Source organism: Drosophila miranda (assembly GCF_003369915.1).
Source record: "Drosophila miranda strain MSH22 chromosome Y unlocalized genomic scaffold, D.miranda_PacBio2.1 Contig_Y3_pilon, whole genome shotgun sequence".
Taxonomy (NCBI): domain Eukaryota; kingdom Metazoa; phylum Arthropoda; class Insecta; order Diptera; family Drosophilidae; genus Drosophila; species Drosophila miranda.
This window is the reverse complement of record NW_022881625.1, coordinates 754,858-772,914: the sequence shown is the minus strand read 5'-3', so window position 1 is coordinate 772,914 and position 18,057 is coordinate 754,858. Positions and strand designations below refer to the sequence as shown.

At 54.3% G+C, this 18,057-nt stretch overlaps 2 protein-coding genes and 1 pseudogene across 2 annotated transcripts; 2 read left to right on the top strand and 1 right to left on the bottom strand.

Moving 5' to 3' along the window:
- Positions 1 to 406: 406 nt before the first annotated feature.
- On the top strand, positions 407 to 4,470 carry LOC117194528 (annotated as a pseudogene).
- A 181-nt stretch (positions 4,471 to 4,651) lies between these two features.
- LOC117194527 (death-associated protein kinase related-like) lies at positions 4,652 to 7,539 on the bottom strand. The gene is made up of 2 exons (XM_033399078.1): positions 5,494 to 7,539; positions 4,652 to 4,662 (listed from the first exon to the last, which is right to left on the bottom strand). The coding sequence occupies exons 1-2, from the start codon at positions 7,514 to 7,516 to the stop codon at positions 4,652 to 4,654; spliced, it is 2,034 nt and encodes a 677-aa protein (XP_033254969.1). The 5' UTR covers positions 7,517 to 7,539.
- Positions 7,540 to 13,034: 5,495 nt separating this feature from the next.
- Positions 13,035 to 14,853, top strand: LOC117194412. Its single transcript, XM_033398984.1, has 4 exons — positions 13,035 to 13,069; positions 13,150 to 13,288; positions 14,457 to 14,697; positions 14,766 to 14,853. Exons 2-4 carry the CDS (start codon positions 13,195 to 13,197, stop codon positions 14,770 to 14,772), a joined length of 342 nt encoding a protein of 113 aa, XP_033254875.1. The 5' UTR covers positions 13,035 to 13,069; positions 13,150 to 13,194; the 3' UTR covers positions 14,773 to 14,853.
- Positions 14,854 to 18,057: the final 3,204 nt, after the last annotated feature.

The following is an 18,057-nucleotide window of genomic DNA, read 5'->3' as shown; positions in this document are numbered from 1 at the left end:
CTGCTGCTGCTGCTATTGGCGGTGTTGGTGTTGGTGTTGTTGGCTGCTGCTGCTGCTGCTAGGGCGCCTCTGCGGGCCGCACTGCCGCCGTCGCTGTGTCGTCTGGTTGACCCTCGTCTGGCCATTCCTCTGGTCATGGCTGGCTGTTGGTTTGTGTGTTGGCGATCTGCTGCCTGTTTGTTGTTTTTTAATTGAAAAGTCTCTTGTGTGTGTGTGTTTGTGTTTAATGTATTTATTGGCACTTTTATTCTCTTTTTGGTTTGTGATGTGGACGGGAGCAAAAGTTTGTCAAGGTAAGTAATGGGTGTGGTGGAGGAAGGGCGGCACGGCACGGCACGGCACACGACAGACACCACAAAAAGAAAACAGGGCAACACAGAAAAAAAAACGTCAATGGCGACACGGCACAGATCGATAGATCATGTTCACCGAAAATGGAATCTTTCCCATAGGCGATGGCCTTTTGGATGTAGATGCCGAACGCTTTAACGGATTGCTCGTGTCGCATGACATCAACGAGATCTACGAGGTGGAACAGACGCCGTTTGCCAGGGGCAAATTCGCCGCCGTTCGCCGTGCCATTCACAAGAACACGGGCTCCCATTTCGCGGCAAAGTTCTTGAAGCGACGCCGACGCGCACAGAGCAGCGACAAGGAGATCAAACACGAGATCGCCGTCCTAATACTCTGCGAGGGCGAGGAGAACATTGTCAATCTGAATGCGGTGCACGAGACCCGTTCGGACACAGCCCTGCTGCTGGAACTGGCCACTGGTGGCGAGCTGCAGACCATACTGGACAACGAGGAGTGCCTGACAGAGGCCCAGGCCCGCCACTGCATGCGAGAGGTGCTGAAGGCTCTCAAGTTTCTCCACGACCGATCCATTGCCCACCTGGACCTCAAGCCACAGAACATTTTGCTCGCCGGCGAGCGTATAGAAGATGGCCTCAAGCTCTGTGACTTTGGGATCTAGCGCGTTGTGCGCGAGGGCATCAATGTCCGCGAGATGGCCGGCACACCCGACTACGTGGCCCCCGAGGTGCTCCAGTACGAGCCACTCTCCCTGCTGACGGACATCTGGTCCGTGGGCGTTCTCACCTATGTCTTGCTCTCCGGCTTCTCGCCCTTTGGCGGGAACACCAAGCAGGAGACCTTCCTCAATATCTCGCAGTGTGCGCTCACCTTTCCGGACAACCTATTCGGTGGCGTCTCGCCAGTGGCCATCGATTTCATACACCGCGCATTGCGAATTAAGCCAAACGATCGCATGAGTGCCGCTGGATGCCTGGAACATGTCTGGCTGAAGGATGAGAGCTCGATGGATAGACAAATGTATCTGCAGGCTCAGAGCGATGCTGAAGAGGAAGAGGAAGAGGAGGAGAAAGAAGACGACCTTGAGGATGAGGAAGTGGAGAAGCCAGTGGCCGAGGAGAAGGCAGAGGAGCAGGAACAGCAGCAGCAGTCACAGGAACAACAAAAGCAACAGAAGCCAAGCAGTGGCAGCAACAAACCCACGCACAATGGCCACCATCGGGCCCACAGCAATGGGAGCAGTAGCAGCATCTCAAAAATACCCATTGCCACCGGGAAGCTCCTGGGAAGCCCCATAAGCAGCACCAGCACCAGCACCAGCACAGAGACAGCCATACACACGCTGACCAGCAATGGACACGGACAGAGCAACACGGTCTGCCTGTCCGCCAAGCCCACTCAGATCGTGACACCCACACGTCGAGCCTCCGACTCGGACAAGGAGAACACATACACGGCGACATTTGTGAAGAAGCCCCCGGTGCAGGCCACCATCCAGCTGGGCAGCAACGGCCTCGACGAGTTCGCCACAGTGGTGGCCACCCTGACACTCTTTCCCGATGCGCCCACCACACCGAAAGTGATCCGCAAGGCACCCACGGGAGAGTCCCATGGATCGGCCACCTCGGTGAAGGCTCTGGTCAAGAAGTTTCAGCTGGAGGAGACGCTAGTCTGCCCCGGACACAGCAGCACCAGCAGCCACAACGGCCACAGTCCCGTCAACGGGTGCGGCGGCAGTAGCGGGAGCAGCAACGGCAACAATATGCGACGCAGTGCAGGGGGAAACAGCAGCAACATCAGCTACTCGGCAGCAGCCGCGACAGCAGCACGAATGAACAGCATTCGCCGCGCCTCCGACCCGCTGATGGCCGTCTATAAGAAGCAGCCACAGAACAGCGGCGCCAGCAGCAATAGTTCCAGCAGCAACAGCAACAATCCCAGCCCCGGCAGCAGTCCCAGCTCGGGCAGCACGGCCACCCTGCTCCTGAATAGCCATCGCCTGGCGTCCGCGTCCGCGTCCGGGCCAGCCAGCACGGTCGCCAGCACCGCTGTAGCCTCAAGCAGCAGCACCAAAGCTGCTGCCACTGCCCACCATCTGCACCACCACCACATGCACCACGACAACACGAAAAACGGCCAAAACACATGAAATCCACACTTACCTGCCAATCACCAGACAGAGCTGCCCAGCAGGAAGCTGCCTCGCCATCAACACTGACAATTTCTGCCAAAGGGAAGGAAAAGGAGGCCCCTTTCTGATGACGTTGCCGCCTGACCATGGCCGTGACGTCACGCCACTCCAAACATACTGCTGCCATTCTCCACTGGGTCGCACCCGTCTCTCATGCCAATTATGTGAGGGCGGGATGGCCTGGTGTTGAGCCGCCGGACGCCAGCAAATCCTGCAAAAGAAGAAGGAGAATCAGGAGAGAGGCTGCCAATAAACACATATACTCACCTGCAAACGCCTCTCACGCCAACACAAACCAGACAAGGGTCGCCAGCAACAGCATCCAAACGCCGACAAGTACCTGCAAATAAACACAAATTAAAATCACGCCAAAGCAAACACCTCCTCAACTGGGTGGCCGGACCACCAGCCACTCAAAACGCCGTTACAAATTGACGAACGTGGCCGAGGAGGCCAGGCCAATTCTACTGACAACGCATCCTGGGTGGCCGGACCAGCAGCCACTCGGATGCGGCCAACAACAATACAATCGACAACGTATCCTAATGGCCGGACCAGCAGCCACTTGGATGCGGCCAATATCACGATTCGTTGGCATCACTTTTCGATGCCAATGCCAACACACTGGCTGCTGCTGCTGCTAGGGCGCCTCTGCGGGCCGCTCTGCCGCCGTCGCTGTGGCGTCTGGTTGACCCTCGTCTGGCCATTCCTCTCGTCATAGTTGTTGTTAGTTTGTGTATTGGCGATTTGCTGTCTGTTTGTTGTTTTCCCTTACTGAAAAGTCTCTTGTGTGTGTGTGTTTGTGTTTAATGTATTTATTGGCACTTTCTGTCTCTTTACACAGTTTGTCTCTCGTTAGGTTTGTGTTTTCATAACTTAATGTTATTTATTGGCGATTAAAATTTATCACATTTATTGGGGAGCAGAAAGTTTGTCGAGTGGAGGGAGCGGGGGCACGGCACGGCACGGCACGGCACGGCACACGACAGACACCACAAAAAAGAAAACAAAGCACAACAGCAAGACAACGGAAAAACGGCCACACAAAAAAACCACACGAAACGGTTTTGGCACGTCCGACGATCGCGACCTCTCGAGCGGGTGGACGAGATGAGAGTGGCGGACGAGGTTCATGGTGGTACTCTCACATGTCCGCCAACTCCCATACTCTCCTCCTCAACTCGACTGGCCCGATCGCCGATCGTCATTTACCGGTGCTCTCACCCCCGGTTCCACTTTCACTCACCCCAATATTGAGTGAGATGAAAGTGGTCCGAGGGCAGCAGCACCGATAAGAAGGAAATGGAGAATTGGAATAGCCGTTTGTTTTAGTGGCTGTGTGTGTTGTCGTTGTCGTTGGTTAGTGGCCAGTGTCTTATGTTTGTGCTGTGTGTAGTGGCTGCTCTGTTGTTGGGGATGGGATAGGATGGGGGGGGGGGGGGGGGGGGGGGGGATAAATGCCTGCTCCCGTATAACCGCCCGGATACTGTAAACTTCCGGATCTTTCGATCCGGGCGCGTGACGCTCCGAAGAGTCGACCGCATAGCATCATATGGGCGGTTGAAATGGCTTTATTGGGGCGTTTGGCAGAGTGGCGGAGGTTGGCAGTGTTAATTTTGCTCCTGCTCAACCGCATTTGGAATTTAGTGGCATTTGAAGTGGGGAGGGGGAGGGGAGGAATTGGCGGGGCATAAATTGCCGAATTTGCGACCGATAACACACTGGGCATTGATAAATGCATTTTAAATTTGAAATGGCTTTTTGGTGTGTTATCGGTCATAGTCTGGTATTTGCGTGGTATTTTTGGTAATACCACGTGTCAAGGCGAATTATGGGAATGGCAGATAGGTTGGGAAGAAGAGTAAGAAGGTAAAACTAATTAGAAAACTACGAAAAATATACAATTATCTACAGAAAACTACATTAATTTACAAAAACTTATTCCTAATATCACAGGCAAGTACTAAAACTATGGGCGAGGTAAAATAAACGATAATTGACATACATTTACAACATATAAACATATTAATTATATTTATTTTATTTCTAACAGGAGGACAACTACAACGAAGCACCGGCCGGCATAACAAACGCAATGCGAACATTACGCCGTATACCGGCCGGCTCTGTTGTCCCCCTGTGTGTTGTTTATTGGCTGGCTGGTTATGAGTATTGGCGTGCATCGTGGGCAATGATGGTGTTGATGGCGAGCGGCTCTGGTCCGGCCGCCCACGTTGCATCTGTCTGTTGGTTTGGTGCAGCAGACCGAGTGGCACTGGTCCGGCCACCCGAAGATGCATTGTCCAGTGTGTTGGCATTGGCATCGAAAAGTGATGCCAACGAATCGTGATATTGGCCGCATCCAAGTGGCTGCTGGTCCGGCCATTAGGATACGTTGTCGATTGTATTGTTGTTGGCCAAATGCCAATGGCTGCTGGTCCGGCCACCCAGGATGCGTTGTCAGTAGAATTGGCCTGGCCTCCTCGGCCACGTTCGTCAATTTGTAACGGCGTTTTGAGTGGCTGGTGGTCCGGCCACCCAGTTGAGGAGGTGTTTGCTTTGGCGTGATTTTAATTTGTGTTTATTTGCAGGTACTTGTCGGCGTTTGGATGCTGTTGCTGGCGACCCTTGTCTGGTTTGTGTTGGCGTGAGAGGCGTTTGCAGGTGAGTATATGTGTTTATTGGCAGCCTCTCTCCTGATTCTCCTTCTTCTTTTGCAGGATTTGCTGGCGTCCGGCGGCTCAACACCAGGCCATCCCGCCCTCACATAATTGGCATGAGAGACGGGTGCGACCCAGTGGAGAATGGCAGCAGTATGTTTGGAGTGGCGTGACGTCACGGCCATGGTCAGGCGGCAACGTCATCAGAAAGGGGCCTCCTTTTCCTTCCCTTTGGCAGAAATTGTCAGTGTTGATGGCGAGGCAGCTTCCTGCTGGGCAGCTCTGTCTGGTGATTGGCAGGTAAGTGTGGATTTCATGTGTTTTGGCCGTTTTTCGTGTTGTCGTGGTGCATGTGGTGGTGGTGCAGATGGTGGGCAGTGGCAGTAGCTTTGGTGCTGCTGCTTGAGGCTACAGCGGTGCTGGCGACCGTGCTGGCTGGCCCGGACGCGGACGCGGACGCCAGGCGATGGCTATTCAGGAGCAGGGTGGCCGTGCTGCCCGAGCTGGGACTGCTGCCGGGGCTGGGATTGTTGCTGTTGCTGCTGGAACTATTGCTGCTGGCGCCGCTGTTCTGTGGCTGCTTCTTATAGACGGCCATCAGCGGGTCGGAGGCGCGGCGAATGCTGTTCATTCGTGCTGCTGTCGCGGCTGCTGCCGAGTAGCTGATGTTGCTGCTGTTTCCCCCTGCACTGCGTCGCATATTGTTGCCGTTGCTGCTCCCGCTACTGCCGCCGCACCCGTTGACGGGACTGTGGCCGTTGTGGCTGCTGGTGCTGCTGTGTCCGGGGCAGACTAGCGTCTCCTCCAGCTGAAACTTCTTGACCAGAGCCTTCACCGAGGTGGCCGATCCATGGGACTCTCCCGTGGGTGCCTTGCGGATCACTTTCGGTGTGGTGGGCGCATCGGGAAAGAGTGTCAGGGTGGCCACCACTGTGGCGAACTCGTCGAGGCCGTTGCTGCCCAGCTGGATGGTGGCCTGCACCGGGGGCTTCTTCACAAATGTCGCCGTGTATGTGTTCTCCTTGTCCGAGTCGGAGGCTCGACGTGTGGGTGTCACGATCTGAGTGGGCTTGGCGGACAGGCAGACCGTGTTGCTCTGTCCGTGTCCATTGCTGGTCAGCGTGTGTATGGCTGTCTCTGTGCTGGTGCTGGTGCTGGTGCTGCTTATGGGGCTTCCCAGGAGCTTCCCGGTGGCAATGGGTATTTTTGAGATGCTGCTACTGCTCCCATTGCTGTGGGCCCGATGGTGGCCATTGTGCGTGGGTTTGTTGCTGCCACTGCTTGGCTTCTGTTGCTTTTGTTGTTCCTGTGACTGCTGCTGCTGTTCCTGCTCCTCTGCCTTCTCCTCGGCCACTGGCTTCTCCACTTCCTCATCCTCAAGGTCGTCTTCTTTCTCCTCCTCTTCCTCTTCCTCTTCAGCATCGCTCTGAGCCTGCAGATACATTTGTCTATCCATCGAGCTCTCATCCTTCAGCCAGACATGTTCCAGGCATCCAGCGGCACTCATGCGATCGTTTGGCTTAATTCGCAATGCGCGGTGTATGAAATCGATGGCCACTGGCGAGACGCCACCGAATAGGTTGTCCGGAAAGGTGAGCGCACACTGCGAGATATTGAGGAAGGTCTCCTGCTTGGTGTTCCCGCCAAAGGGCGAGAAGCCGGAGAGCAAGACATAGGTGAGAACGCCCACGGACCAGATGTCCGTCAGCAGGGAGAGTGGCTCGGACTGGAGCACCTCGGGGGCCACGGAGTCGGGTGTGCCGGCCATCTCGCGGACATTGATGCCCTCGCACACAACGCGCGAGATCCCAAAGTCACAGAGCTTGAGGCCATCTTCTATACGCTCGCCGGCGAGCAAAATGTTCTGTGGCTTGAGGTCCAGGTGGGCAATGGATCGGTCGTGGAGAAACTTGAGAGCCTTCAGCACCTCTCGCATGCAGTGGCGGGCCTGGGCCTCTGTCAGGCACTCCTCGTTGTCCAGTATGGTCTGCAGCTCGCCACCAGTGGCCAGTTCCAGCAGCAGGGCTGTGTCCGAACGGGTCTCGTGCACCGCATTCAGATTGACAATGTTCTCCTCGCCCTCGCAGAGTATTAGGACGGCGATCTCGTGTTTGATCTCCTTGTCGCTGCTCTGTGCGCGTCGGCGTCGCTTCAAGAACTTTGCCGCGAAATGGGAGCCCGTGTTCTTGTGAATGGCACGGCGAACGGCGGCGAATTTGCCCCTGGCAAACGGCGTCTGTTCCACCTCGTAGATCTCGTTGATGTCATGCGACACGAGCAATCCGTTAAAGCGTTCGGCATCTACATCCAAAAGGCCATCGCCTATGGGAAAGATTCCATTTTCGGTGAACATGATCTATCGATCTGTGCCGTGTCGCCATTGACGTTTTTTTTCTGTGTTGCCCTGTTTTCTTTTTGTGGTGTCTGTCGTGTGCCGTGCCGTGCCGTGCCGCCCTTCCTCCACCACACCCATTACTTACCTTGACAAACTTTTGCTCCCGTCCACATCACAAACCAAAAAGAGAATAAAAGTGCCAATAAATACATTAAACACAAACACACACACACAAGAGACTTTTCAATTAAAAAACAACAAACAGGCAGCAGATCGCCAACACACAAACCAACAGCCAGCCATGACCAGAGGAATGGCCAGACGAGGGTCAACCAGACGACACAGCGACGGCGGCAGTGCGGCCCGCAGAGGCGCCCTAGCAGCAGCAGCAGCAGCCAACAACACCAACACCAACACCGCCAATAGCAGCAGCAGCAGCAGAGCCCTCGGCGCAGGCGCCAACACCAACGCCCCAGCCAATGCAGAGCGCCGACGCCACAGCCTTCCATCGAGTGAGTACCCAGCCATTGCCATGGCCGATATATCCACGGCCACAGCCACTCCCCCCTCGAGACCCGTCACAAAAACCGCGCCAACCACAAAGAGAAAGGCCGAAAAGACGCCGCTCTCACTGCCACTTTTCCCGCCTCTCACGCTCTTGGAAGCACAAAACTGTTCAGGAGTAACGGGAGAGGGAGAAGACGGAGGAGAGCCGGCAAGCCGACGCGCAAGAGCGGAGCGCCAAAACGGCCAACGGGCAGCCACACACACACACACACGACCGGATCGAACCTGTTGCGGGTCGAACCTGGTTCGAGTTCGAGCAGCGGGTCGATCCGTGCCAATGCCCAGCCTGCACAAATACCACCAATCCCACCAACACCAAAACGACGCCGCGCCCTCATCGACAGTGGGAGTGACGATGAGGGTGAGGGTGAGAGGAAGCAGGCCAGACGACGGGGCCGCCATCACCAGCACCGGCAGCAGCGGGCGCCAATTGGGAAGCCGAAGAAGAAAAGGCAGACACTGGAGGAGCTAGAGGCTATTGTCCGGGAGCAGTTGAGGCAGCACGAGCTGCGGCAGCAACAACAGAGGCAGCAGAAACGGACAACAAATACAGCCAACACCAACACAGTTGCCGCTCCTGCCACTATGCCGCAATCTGCACAGCGAACACATGCCCCTGCCCCTGCCCATGCCCCTGCCACTACTATAAATGCCAATAGCCAGACCCACAGCCATCACCAACATCGACAAAGGCCAATACATAGACAATCACCAGCCATTCACATAGACAATACTGACAATATCAATACAAATAATGACGCCAACGCAATTACAATTACAAATACACCTGCCAAGACCAATACCAACACCACCACCGCCATCACCATCACAAACACCCCTGCCACTACCACCGACGATGACATCCGGCACGGCGAATTCGGGCATCAGCCCAGCCAGGAACGTGGCTTGATGATCCTCATCCGAGGACTCTCCCACTCCATGCCGCCGGATTGGATTCGCAGCAGTATGCTGAACGAGTATGCTGTTCACGGTTCGGTTTGTAAGGGCAATCACCGATCGATTCGATCACAGCCGCCAATTCAATCTCTTTGAGGCTGAGATCGCCCCCAAACCGGACCGTGGCCAATGCGGGGTGTTGAAGCTGCGACGCCTGGGTGGGAGGCCCGTCACGGTTGAGAGACTTGGAGTCTCCCGTGACCCTGCCCAGTGCCATCGATGTCAGGTGTTTGGCCACACCCGCGCATATTGTAGACGCGCTGCAGTTTGCATGAAATGCGCGGGTGGACACCTGACGACGGAGTGCAGCAAGCCAAGGAACGTTGCTCCCAAGTGCGCCAACTGCCAGGGCCAGCACATCAGCGCCTACAAGGGCTGCAGCGCCTACAAGGCAGCCAGGCAGCGGCTCCTGGCCCACAGGGTCGCTGTCCAGGAGCATCGACGGCAGCAGCAGCAGCCTCAGCCAATACGGCAACAGCCACAGCCAATGCAGCAGCCAATACAGCAGCAACAGCCAGCACATCGTATCCAGCAGCCACCACAACGTCACCAGCAGCCACTACAGCGACAGTTGCAGCAGCAGCCACCCACACAGCCACTCCACTCACAGCCGCAGCAGCAACGCCAACGCGGTCCGGGTCGGCAGCATCGGCAACAGCTACAGCATCGCGACCAACATCCCCAGCCACTGGCCGAGGGGCGCCAATACCAAAGGGTCCAGCCGATGCAGCCGATCCCAAATCGTGCTCCGACGCCACGCCAACCCCAGCTACAGCAGCAGCCAGGCGTCCAGTGCGATGGGAGCTGTGCCCATAATCTGAAAAGATATGCCGGTAAAATTAGAGAGCTGGAAGAAAAACTGGCAGCAATTTCAACGAAACTGACAAACCTGCTGCAGGCAAGGGACGAGAGCACGGGAGGAGTGCCGCCACAACGGACAACAACAGCAGCAGCAGCATCCACACAGCCATCACCACGACCAGCACCAAATACGCACTTTGACGCCGCAGCCATATCGGAATCCGAACCCGATATGGACTGCGAAGCAATTAATGACGATGATGACGACGAGTGGACCGACCACGATCCATTCGACGATCTGGAGGGTCTGGGCCAAGTGTGGAGGGCCCAAATCGCCAGCGCACGCGAAAGCATGCGATCGGGCGGCGCCTATTGATGTGCCCAATCGTCGATCCAGAGACAGCCACTGCAACAAAGGAAAGAGACGTCAATACGGACAACAACGAAAAACGGCCAAAACACACAAAAATCACACGTACCTGCCAATCACCAGACAGAGCTGACCATCAAGAAGCTGCCTCGCCATCAACAATGACAATTTCCTGCCAAAGGGATGGAAAAGGAGGCCTTCTTTGATGACGCTGCCGCCTGACCATGGCCGTGACGTCACGCCAATCGGAACCAACAGCTGCCATTTCCAACGACGACACAGATGCTGGCGCCTGTTGCCGCTCCACTGGGTCACACCCGTCTCTCATGCCTGGCCTGCTTCCTCTCTCCCTCATCCTCATCTTCGCTCCCACTGTCGATGAGGGCGCGGCGTCGTTTTGGTGTTGGTGGGATTGGTGGCATTTGTGTAGGCTGGGCTATGGCTCGGATCGACCCGCTGCTCGAGCTCGAACCAGGTTCGACTCGCAACAGGTTCGATCCGGTCGTGTGTGTGTGTGTGGCGGCCCGTTGGCCGTTTTGGCGCTCCGCTCTTGCGCGTCGGCTTGCCGGCTCTCCTCCGTCTTCTCCCTCTCCCGTTACTCCTGAACAGTTTTGTGCGTCCAAGAGCGTGAGAGGCGGGAAAAGTGGCAGTGAGAGCGGCGTCTTTTCGGCCTTTCCCTTTGTGGTTGGCGCGGTTTTTGCGATGCGGCTCGAGGGGGGAGTGGCTGTGGCCGTGGCCAACTCGGCCATGGCAATGGCTTTGTACTCACTCGATGGATGGCTGTGGCGTCGGCGCTGTGCATTGGCTGGGGCGTTGGTGGTGGCGCCTGCGCCGAGGGCTCTGCTGCTGCTGCTGCTATTGGCGGTGTTTGTGTTGGTGTTGTTGGCTGCTGCTGCTGCTGCTAGGGCTCCTCTGCGGGCCGCTCTGCCGCCGTCGCTGTGGCGTCTGGTTGACCCTCGTCTGGCCATTCCTCTGGTCATGGCTGGCTGTTGGGTTGTGTGTTGGCGATCTGCTGCCTGTTTGTTGTTTTTAATTGAAAAGTCTCTTGTGTGTGTGTGTTTGTGTTTAAAGTATTTATTGGCACTTTTATTCTTTTTTGTTTTATGATGTTGACTGGAACAAAAGCTTGTCAAGGTAATTAATGGGTGTGGTGGAGGAAGGGCGGCACGGCACGGCACGGCACACAACAGACACCACAAAAGAAATCAGGGCAACACAGAAAAAGAAAACGTCAATGGCGACACGGCACAGAACAACGAAAAAAGCGACACGACACGAAACGGTTCTGGCACGTCCGAAGATCGCGACCTCTCGAGCGGATGGACGAGATGAGAGTGGCGGACGAGGTTCATGGTGGAACTCTCACATGTCCGCCAACTCCCATACTCTCCCCCTCAACTCGACTGGACCGATCGCCGATCGTCATTTACCGGTGCTCTCACCCCGGTTCCACTTTCACTCACCCCAATATTGAGTGAGATGAAAGTGGTCCGAGGGCAGCAGCACCGATAAGTAGGCAATGGAGAATTGGAATAGCCGTTTGTTTTAGTGGCTGTGTGTGTTGTCGTTGTCGTTGGTTAGCGGCCAGTGTCTTATGTTTGTGCTGTGTGTAGTGGCTGCTCTGTTGTTGGGGGATGGGATAGGATGGGGGGGGGGGGGGGGATAAATGCCTGCTCCCGTATAACCGCCCGGATACTGTAAACTTCCGGATCTTTCGATCCGGGCGCGTGACGCTCCGAAGAGTCGACCGCATAGCATCATATGGGCGGTTGAAATGGCTTTATTGGGGCGTTTGGCAGAGTGGCGGAGGTTGGCAGTGTTAATTTTGCTCCTGCTCAACCGCATTTTGCATTTAGAGGCATTTGAAGTGGGTAGGGGGTGGGGAGGAATTGGCTGGGCATAAATTGCCGAATTTGCGACCGATAACACACTGGGCATTGATAAATGCATTTTAAATTTGAAATGGCTTTTTGGTGTGTTATCGGTCATAGTCTGGTATTTGCGTGGTATTTTTGGTAATACCACGTGTCAAGGGGAATTATGGGAATGGCAGATAGGTTGGGAAGAAGAGTAAGAAGGTAAAACTAATTAGAAAACTACGAAAAATATACAATTAACTACAGAAAAACTAAATTAATTTACAAAAACTTAATTCTAATATCACAGGTAAGTAACTAAAACTATCTACGGACATGCACAAACTACAAAAAACAACAGGATAGACATCTACAACAAATACATTGATGCAGACGAGGTAAAATAAACGATAATTGACATACATTTACACACATATAAACATATTAATTATATTTATTTTATTTCTAACAGGAGGACAACTACAACGAAGCACCGGCCGGCATAACAAACGCAATGCGAACATTACGCTGTATACCGGCCGGCTCTGTTGTCCCCCTGTGTGTTGTTTAGTGGCGATGGCTGGATTGATGGTGTTGGCGTGCATCGTGGGCAAAGTTGGAGATGGCGAGCGGCTCTAGTCCGGCCGCCCACGTTGCATCTGTCTGTTGGTTTAATGCAGCAGACCGAGTGGCACTGGTCCGGCCACCCGAGATGCGTTGTCCAGTGTGTTGGCGTTGACATCGGTGTGTGATGTCAGACTGTCAGTATTATTGGCCGCATCCAAGTGGCAACTGGTCCGGCCACCAGGATACGTTGTCGATTTACTTGTTGATTGGCCGCATCCGAGTGGCTGCTGGTCCGGCCACCAGGATGCGTTGTCAGCAGAGTTGGCCTGGCCTCCTCGGCCACGTTCGTCATCGGTTCAAAAAAGGCCTCCTTTTCCGCTCCTTTGGCAGAAAATTGATGATGTTCATGGCGAGGCAGCTGCTGTGGGGGCAGCTCTGTCTGGTGATTGGCAGGTACGTGTGTTTTTGTGTGTTTTGGGCGTTTTTTTTTTTTTCGTGTTGGCGTGTATTGACTGTTTTCCTTTGTATTTTAGTGGCTGGCCTCTGGACTTCTGTTGGAATTGACGGCAGTGCTGCTGATGAGGCCTCCAAATTACGCCCATTATGCCTCAAGAGAGTTCCAGGAGTGGCGAGGCAGCTGCTGGAGGGGCAGCTCTGTCGGTTTAATAGCAGGTGAGTATGTTTGTTGGTCATTTGCAGATTGTTGTTAATTGTGTTTAATTATACCCGATACTCAAAATGAGTATTGGGGTATATTAGATTTGTGGTAAAAGTGGATGTGTGTAACGTCCAGAAGGAATCGTTACCAACCCCATAAAGTATATATATTCTTGATCAGCATCAATAGCCGAGTCGATTGAGCCCTGTCTGTCTGTCCGTCTGTCCGTCCGTCCGTCCGTCCGTCCGTCCCCTTCAGCGCCTAGTGCTCAAGGACTATAAGAGCTAGAGCAACGATGTTTTGGATCCAGACTTCTGTGATATGTCACTGCTTTAAAAATATTTCAAAACTTCGCCCCGCCCACTTCCGCCCCCACAAAGGACGAAAATCTGTGGCATCCACATTTTTAAAGATACGATAAAACCAAAAACGCAGAATCGGTGAGGATGACCATATCTTCTACAGTGCAAAATCTGATCGTATAATGATTATAGCCAGAATCAAGAAAACAATTTCATTCTTTCTCGCTCTGTCTCTCTCTAGCACACAGGTTTCATGGTCGGTTTTGTCAATTGCAAAATATGAGTTCAAGGATCTCAGAACCTATAAGAGCCAGAGCAACCAAATTTGGTATCCACACTCCTGTGATATCGGACCTTGACCGTTTCGTGTCCAAATTTCGCCACACCCCTTCCGCCCGCGCAAAGGACGAAAATCTGGGGCATCCACAAATCTCAGAGACTATTAAGGCTAGAGTAACCAAATTTGGTATCCGCACTTCTGTTAGATCTCACTATAAAACGTATATCTCAGAATTTCGCCCCACCCCTTTTCGCCCCCACAAAAGACGAAAATCAGTTGCATCCACAATATTGCACATTCGAGAAAACTAAAAACGCAGAATCATAGATAATGACTATATCTATCAGATTGCTGAATCTGGATCAGATCGGATCATTTTTGTAGCCAAAAGCAAGAAATCAATTTTCAGTGGCTACGCAGCGCCCGACGTCACGCTCAGACTGATTTTCTGTCTCTCTCGCACGCACTCTTTGTCGTGTCGTTTAATATTAGCGGCGTCTGCCGGAGGAGAGTTATACTGACTTAGTATCGGGTATAACCGTAGAGTTGCGGTGTCCGCAGCAACTCACAACGTTCCCCCTCGTTTTTTTCTATTTTTAGGTTTTATTGGCATTAAACTTCTGCTATTTGTCGCAATCAGTAGACGCCGTTTAATCCGTCGCTTTCGGAGTCGCCACTGGATTCTCCATTTAGAAACCTACCTAGGTCCTCATAAGGCTCTTCATCGGTCCATTGGCTGTCGTCGTCCATGTCCATATCCGGCTCACCGTCCGATATGGCCACTGCTGCTGCTGCATTGGCGGCTATTGGAACCGCTGCTGCTGCTGCTGCAGCCAATCTGGTGAGCTGCTCTGCCATCCGTTCGATCCTCCTTTCCAACTCTGTTATACGCTGTACGTACAATTGCAGGTTTTGAGCGCAGCTGCCATCACACTGGGCGTCTGGCCGCTGCTGCTGCTGGTGTTGGCGTGGCGTCGGAGCATCATTCGCGATCGGCTTCATCGGCTGGACCCTCTGGTGTTGGCGCCCCCTGGTCGATGGCTGGGGATGTTGGTCGCCATACCGATGCTGCTGCCGATGCTGCCGATCCGGTTGGTGTTGGCGTTGCTGCTGCGGATTATGGAGTGGCTGTGGATGTGGCTGCTGCTGGCGACGTTGTATTGGCTGGTGTCGCTGTTGGCTTGGCTGTGGCTGCTGTCTGCGACGCTCCTCCTCCCTGGCGACCCTTTGGGCCACGAGCCTCTGCCTGGCTGCCTTGTAGGATGGGCATCCTTTGTATGAGCTGATGTGCTGGCCCTGGCAGTTGGCGCATTTGGGATTGACGGCCCTTGGCTTGCTGCACTCCGTCGTCAGGTGCCCGCCCGCGCATTTCATGCAAACTGCAGCGCGTCTACAATATGCGCGGGTGTGGCCAAACACCTGACATCGATGGCACTGGGCAGGGTCACGGGAGACTCCAAGTCTCTCAACCGTGACGGGCCTCCCACCCAGGCGTCGCAGCTTTAACACCCCGCATTGGCCACGGTCCGGTTTGGGGGCGATATCAGCCTCGAAGAGGTTGAATTGGCGGCTGCGATCAAATCGATCGGTGATCACCCTTACAAACCGAACCGTGAACCCCTCATTCAGCATGGTGCTGCGAATCCAATCCGGCGGCGTGGAGTGGGAGAGTCTTCGGATGAGGATCCTCAAGCCACGTTCCTGGCTGGGCTGATGCCCGAATTCGCCGTGCCGGATGTCATCGTCGGTGGTAGTGGCAGGGGTGTTTGTGATGGTGATGGCGGTGGTGGTGTTGGTGTTTGTATTGGCGGGTGTATTTGTATTTGTATTGGCGTCATTATTATCTCTATTGTTAATTGTGGTATTGTCTGTGTGAATGGCTGGTGATTGTCTATGTATTGGCTGTTGTCGATGTTGGTGATGGCTGTGGGTCTGGCTATTGGCAATTATAGTAGTGGCAGGGGCAGGGGCAGGGGCAGGGGCATGTGTTGGCTGTGCGGATTGCGGCATAGTGGCAGGATCGGCAACTGTGTTGGTGTTGGCTGCATGTGCCGTCCGTTTCTGCTGCTTCTGCTGTTGCTCCCTCAGCTCGTGCTGCCTCAGCTGCTCCTGGACAATAGCCTCCAGCTCCTCCATTGTCTGCCTTTTCTTCTTCGGCTTCCTAATTGGCGGCCGCTGCTGCCGCTGCTGGTGATGGCGGCCCCGTCTTCTGGCCTGCTTCCTCTCACCCTCATCCTCATCTTCGCACCCACTGTCGATGAGGGCGCGGCGTCGTTTTGGTGTTGGTGAGATTGGCTGTGATTGTGGTTGTGTAGTTGCTGCTGTTTGTCGTAGTATTGGTGCTGACTGGGCTATGGCTCGGATCGACCCGCTGCTCGAACTCGAACCAAGTTCGACACGCAACGGGTTCGATCCGGTCGTGTGTGTGTGTGTGGCGGCCCGTTGACCGTTTTGGCGCTCCGCTCTTGCGCGTCGGCTAGCCGGCTCTCCTCCGTCTTCTCCCTCTCCCGTTACTCCTGAACGGTTTTGTATGTCCGAGAGCGTGAGAGGCGGGAAAAGCGGCAGCGAGAGCGGCGTCCCATCGGCCCTTCCCTTTGCGTTTGGCGCGGTTTTTGTGATGTGTCTCGAGGGGGAGTGGCTGTGGCCGTGGATATATCGGCCATGGCAATGGCTGGGTACTCACTCGATGGAAGGCTGTGGCGTCGGCGAGCTGCATTGGCTGGGGCGTTGGTGTTGGCGCCTGCGCCGAGGGCTCTGCTGCTGCTGCTGCTATTGGCGGTGTTGGTGTTGGTGTTGGTGTTGTTGGCTGCTGCTGCTGCTGCAAGGGCGCCTCTGCGGGCCGCTCTGCCGCCGTCGCTGTGTCGTCTGGCTGTCCCTCGTCTGGCCATTCCTCTGGTCATGGCTGGCTGTTGGTTTGTGTGTTGGCGATCTGCTGCCTGTTTGTTGTTCTTTAATTGAAAAGTCTCTTGTGTGTTTTTTTATTTAATGTATTTATTGGCACCTTAGTTCTCTTTTTTTCTTGTCTATCACAGTTATCTCTTTTAGTTTGTGATGTTTGTGATGTTTGTAGTGGCACAGGAACTAAAGCTTGTCGGAGATAGTAGTGGGTGGGGTGAAGGAAGGGCTGGAGCGTGGTGGATTGGCCAGGAGCACTTTTCCGCGTTTGGAATGGTCATGTGCAGCGGCGAATGGGGAGGGGGGGGGGGGGGGGGGGGCGACACAAAATGGCTGCTGCCTGGCTTGGCTTGGCGTCGTCTGGCCTTCACTGTCTTTATTTTTTGGCACCAGAGCACAAATGACACGGCAAACGATATACGACAAACAGTCAAAACGACAAACGACACGGGCAACACTGATGGCAACGAACAAACAAACTTGCGATTTTATTTTATTTTAATGGCGGCGGCGATGGTTCAATTTATATACGTCCGACGATCGCGACCTCTCGAGCGGGTGGACGAGATGAGAGTGGCGGACGAGGTTCATGGTGGAACTCTCACATGTCCGCCAACTCCCACACTCTCCCCTCAACTCGAAAGGCCCGATCGCCGGTCGTCACTTACCGGTGCTCTCACCCCCGGTTCCACTTTCACTCACCCCAATATTCAGTGAGATGAAAGTAGTCCGAGGGCAGCAGCACCGATAAGTAGGCAATGGAAGATTTGAACGGCCTTCTGTTTCAGTGGCTGCGTGTCTAATGTTTCTCTGTGCTGTGTGAATTGGCTGCTCTGTTCTCAAGGATGGGATGGGATGGGAAGGGGAAAGTTTGCCTGCTCCCGTATAACCGCCCGGATACTTTCAACTTCCGGATCTTACGATCCGGGCGAGAGACGCTCCGAAGAGTCGACCGCATAGCATCTTGTGGGCGGTTGTATTGGCATTGTTGGGGCATTTGGCTGAGTGGCGAAGGATGGCAGTGTTCATTTTATTCCTGCTCAGCCTCATTTGGCATTTAGTGGCATTTGAAGTGGGTGGGGGGTGGGTGAGGAATTGGCTGGGCATAATTGCCGAAGTTGCGACCGATAACATACTGGGCATTGAGAAATGCAATTTGAATTTGTATTGGCTTTTTTGGTGTGTCATCGGTCAAGTCTGGTATTTGCGTGGTATTTTTAGTAATACCACATGTCAGGGGAAATATGGGAATGGCAGATAGGTGGGGAAGAAGAGGAAAAAGGTAATAAAACTAATCAGAAAACTA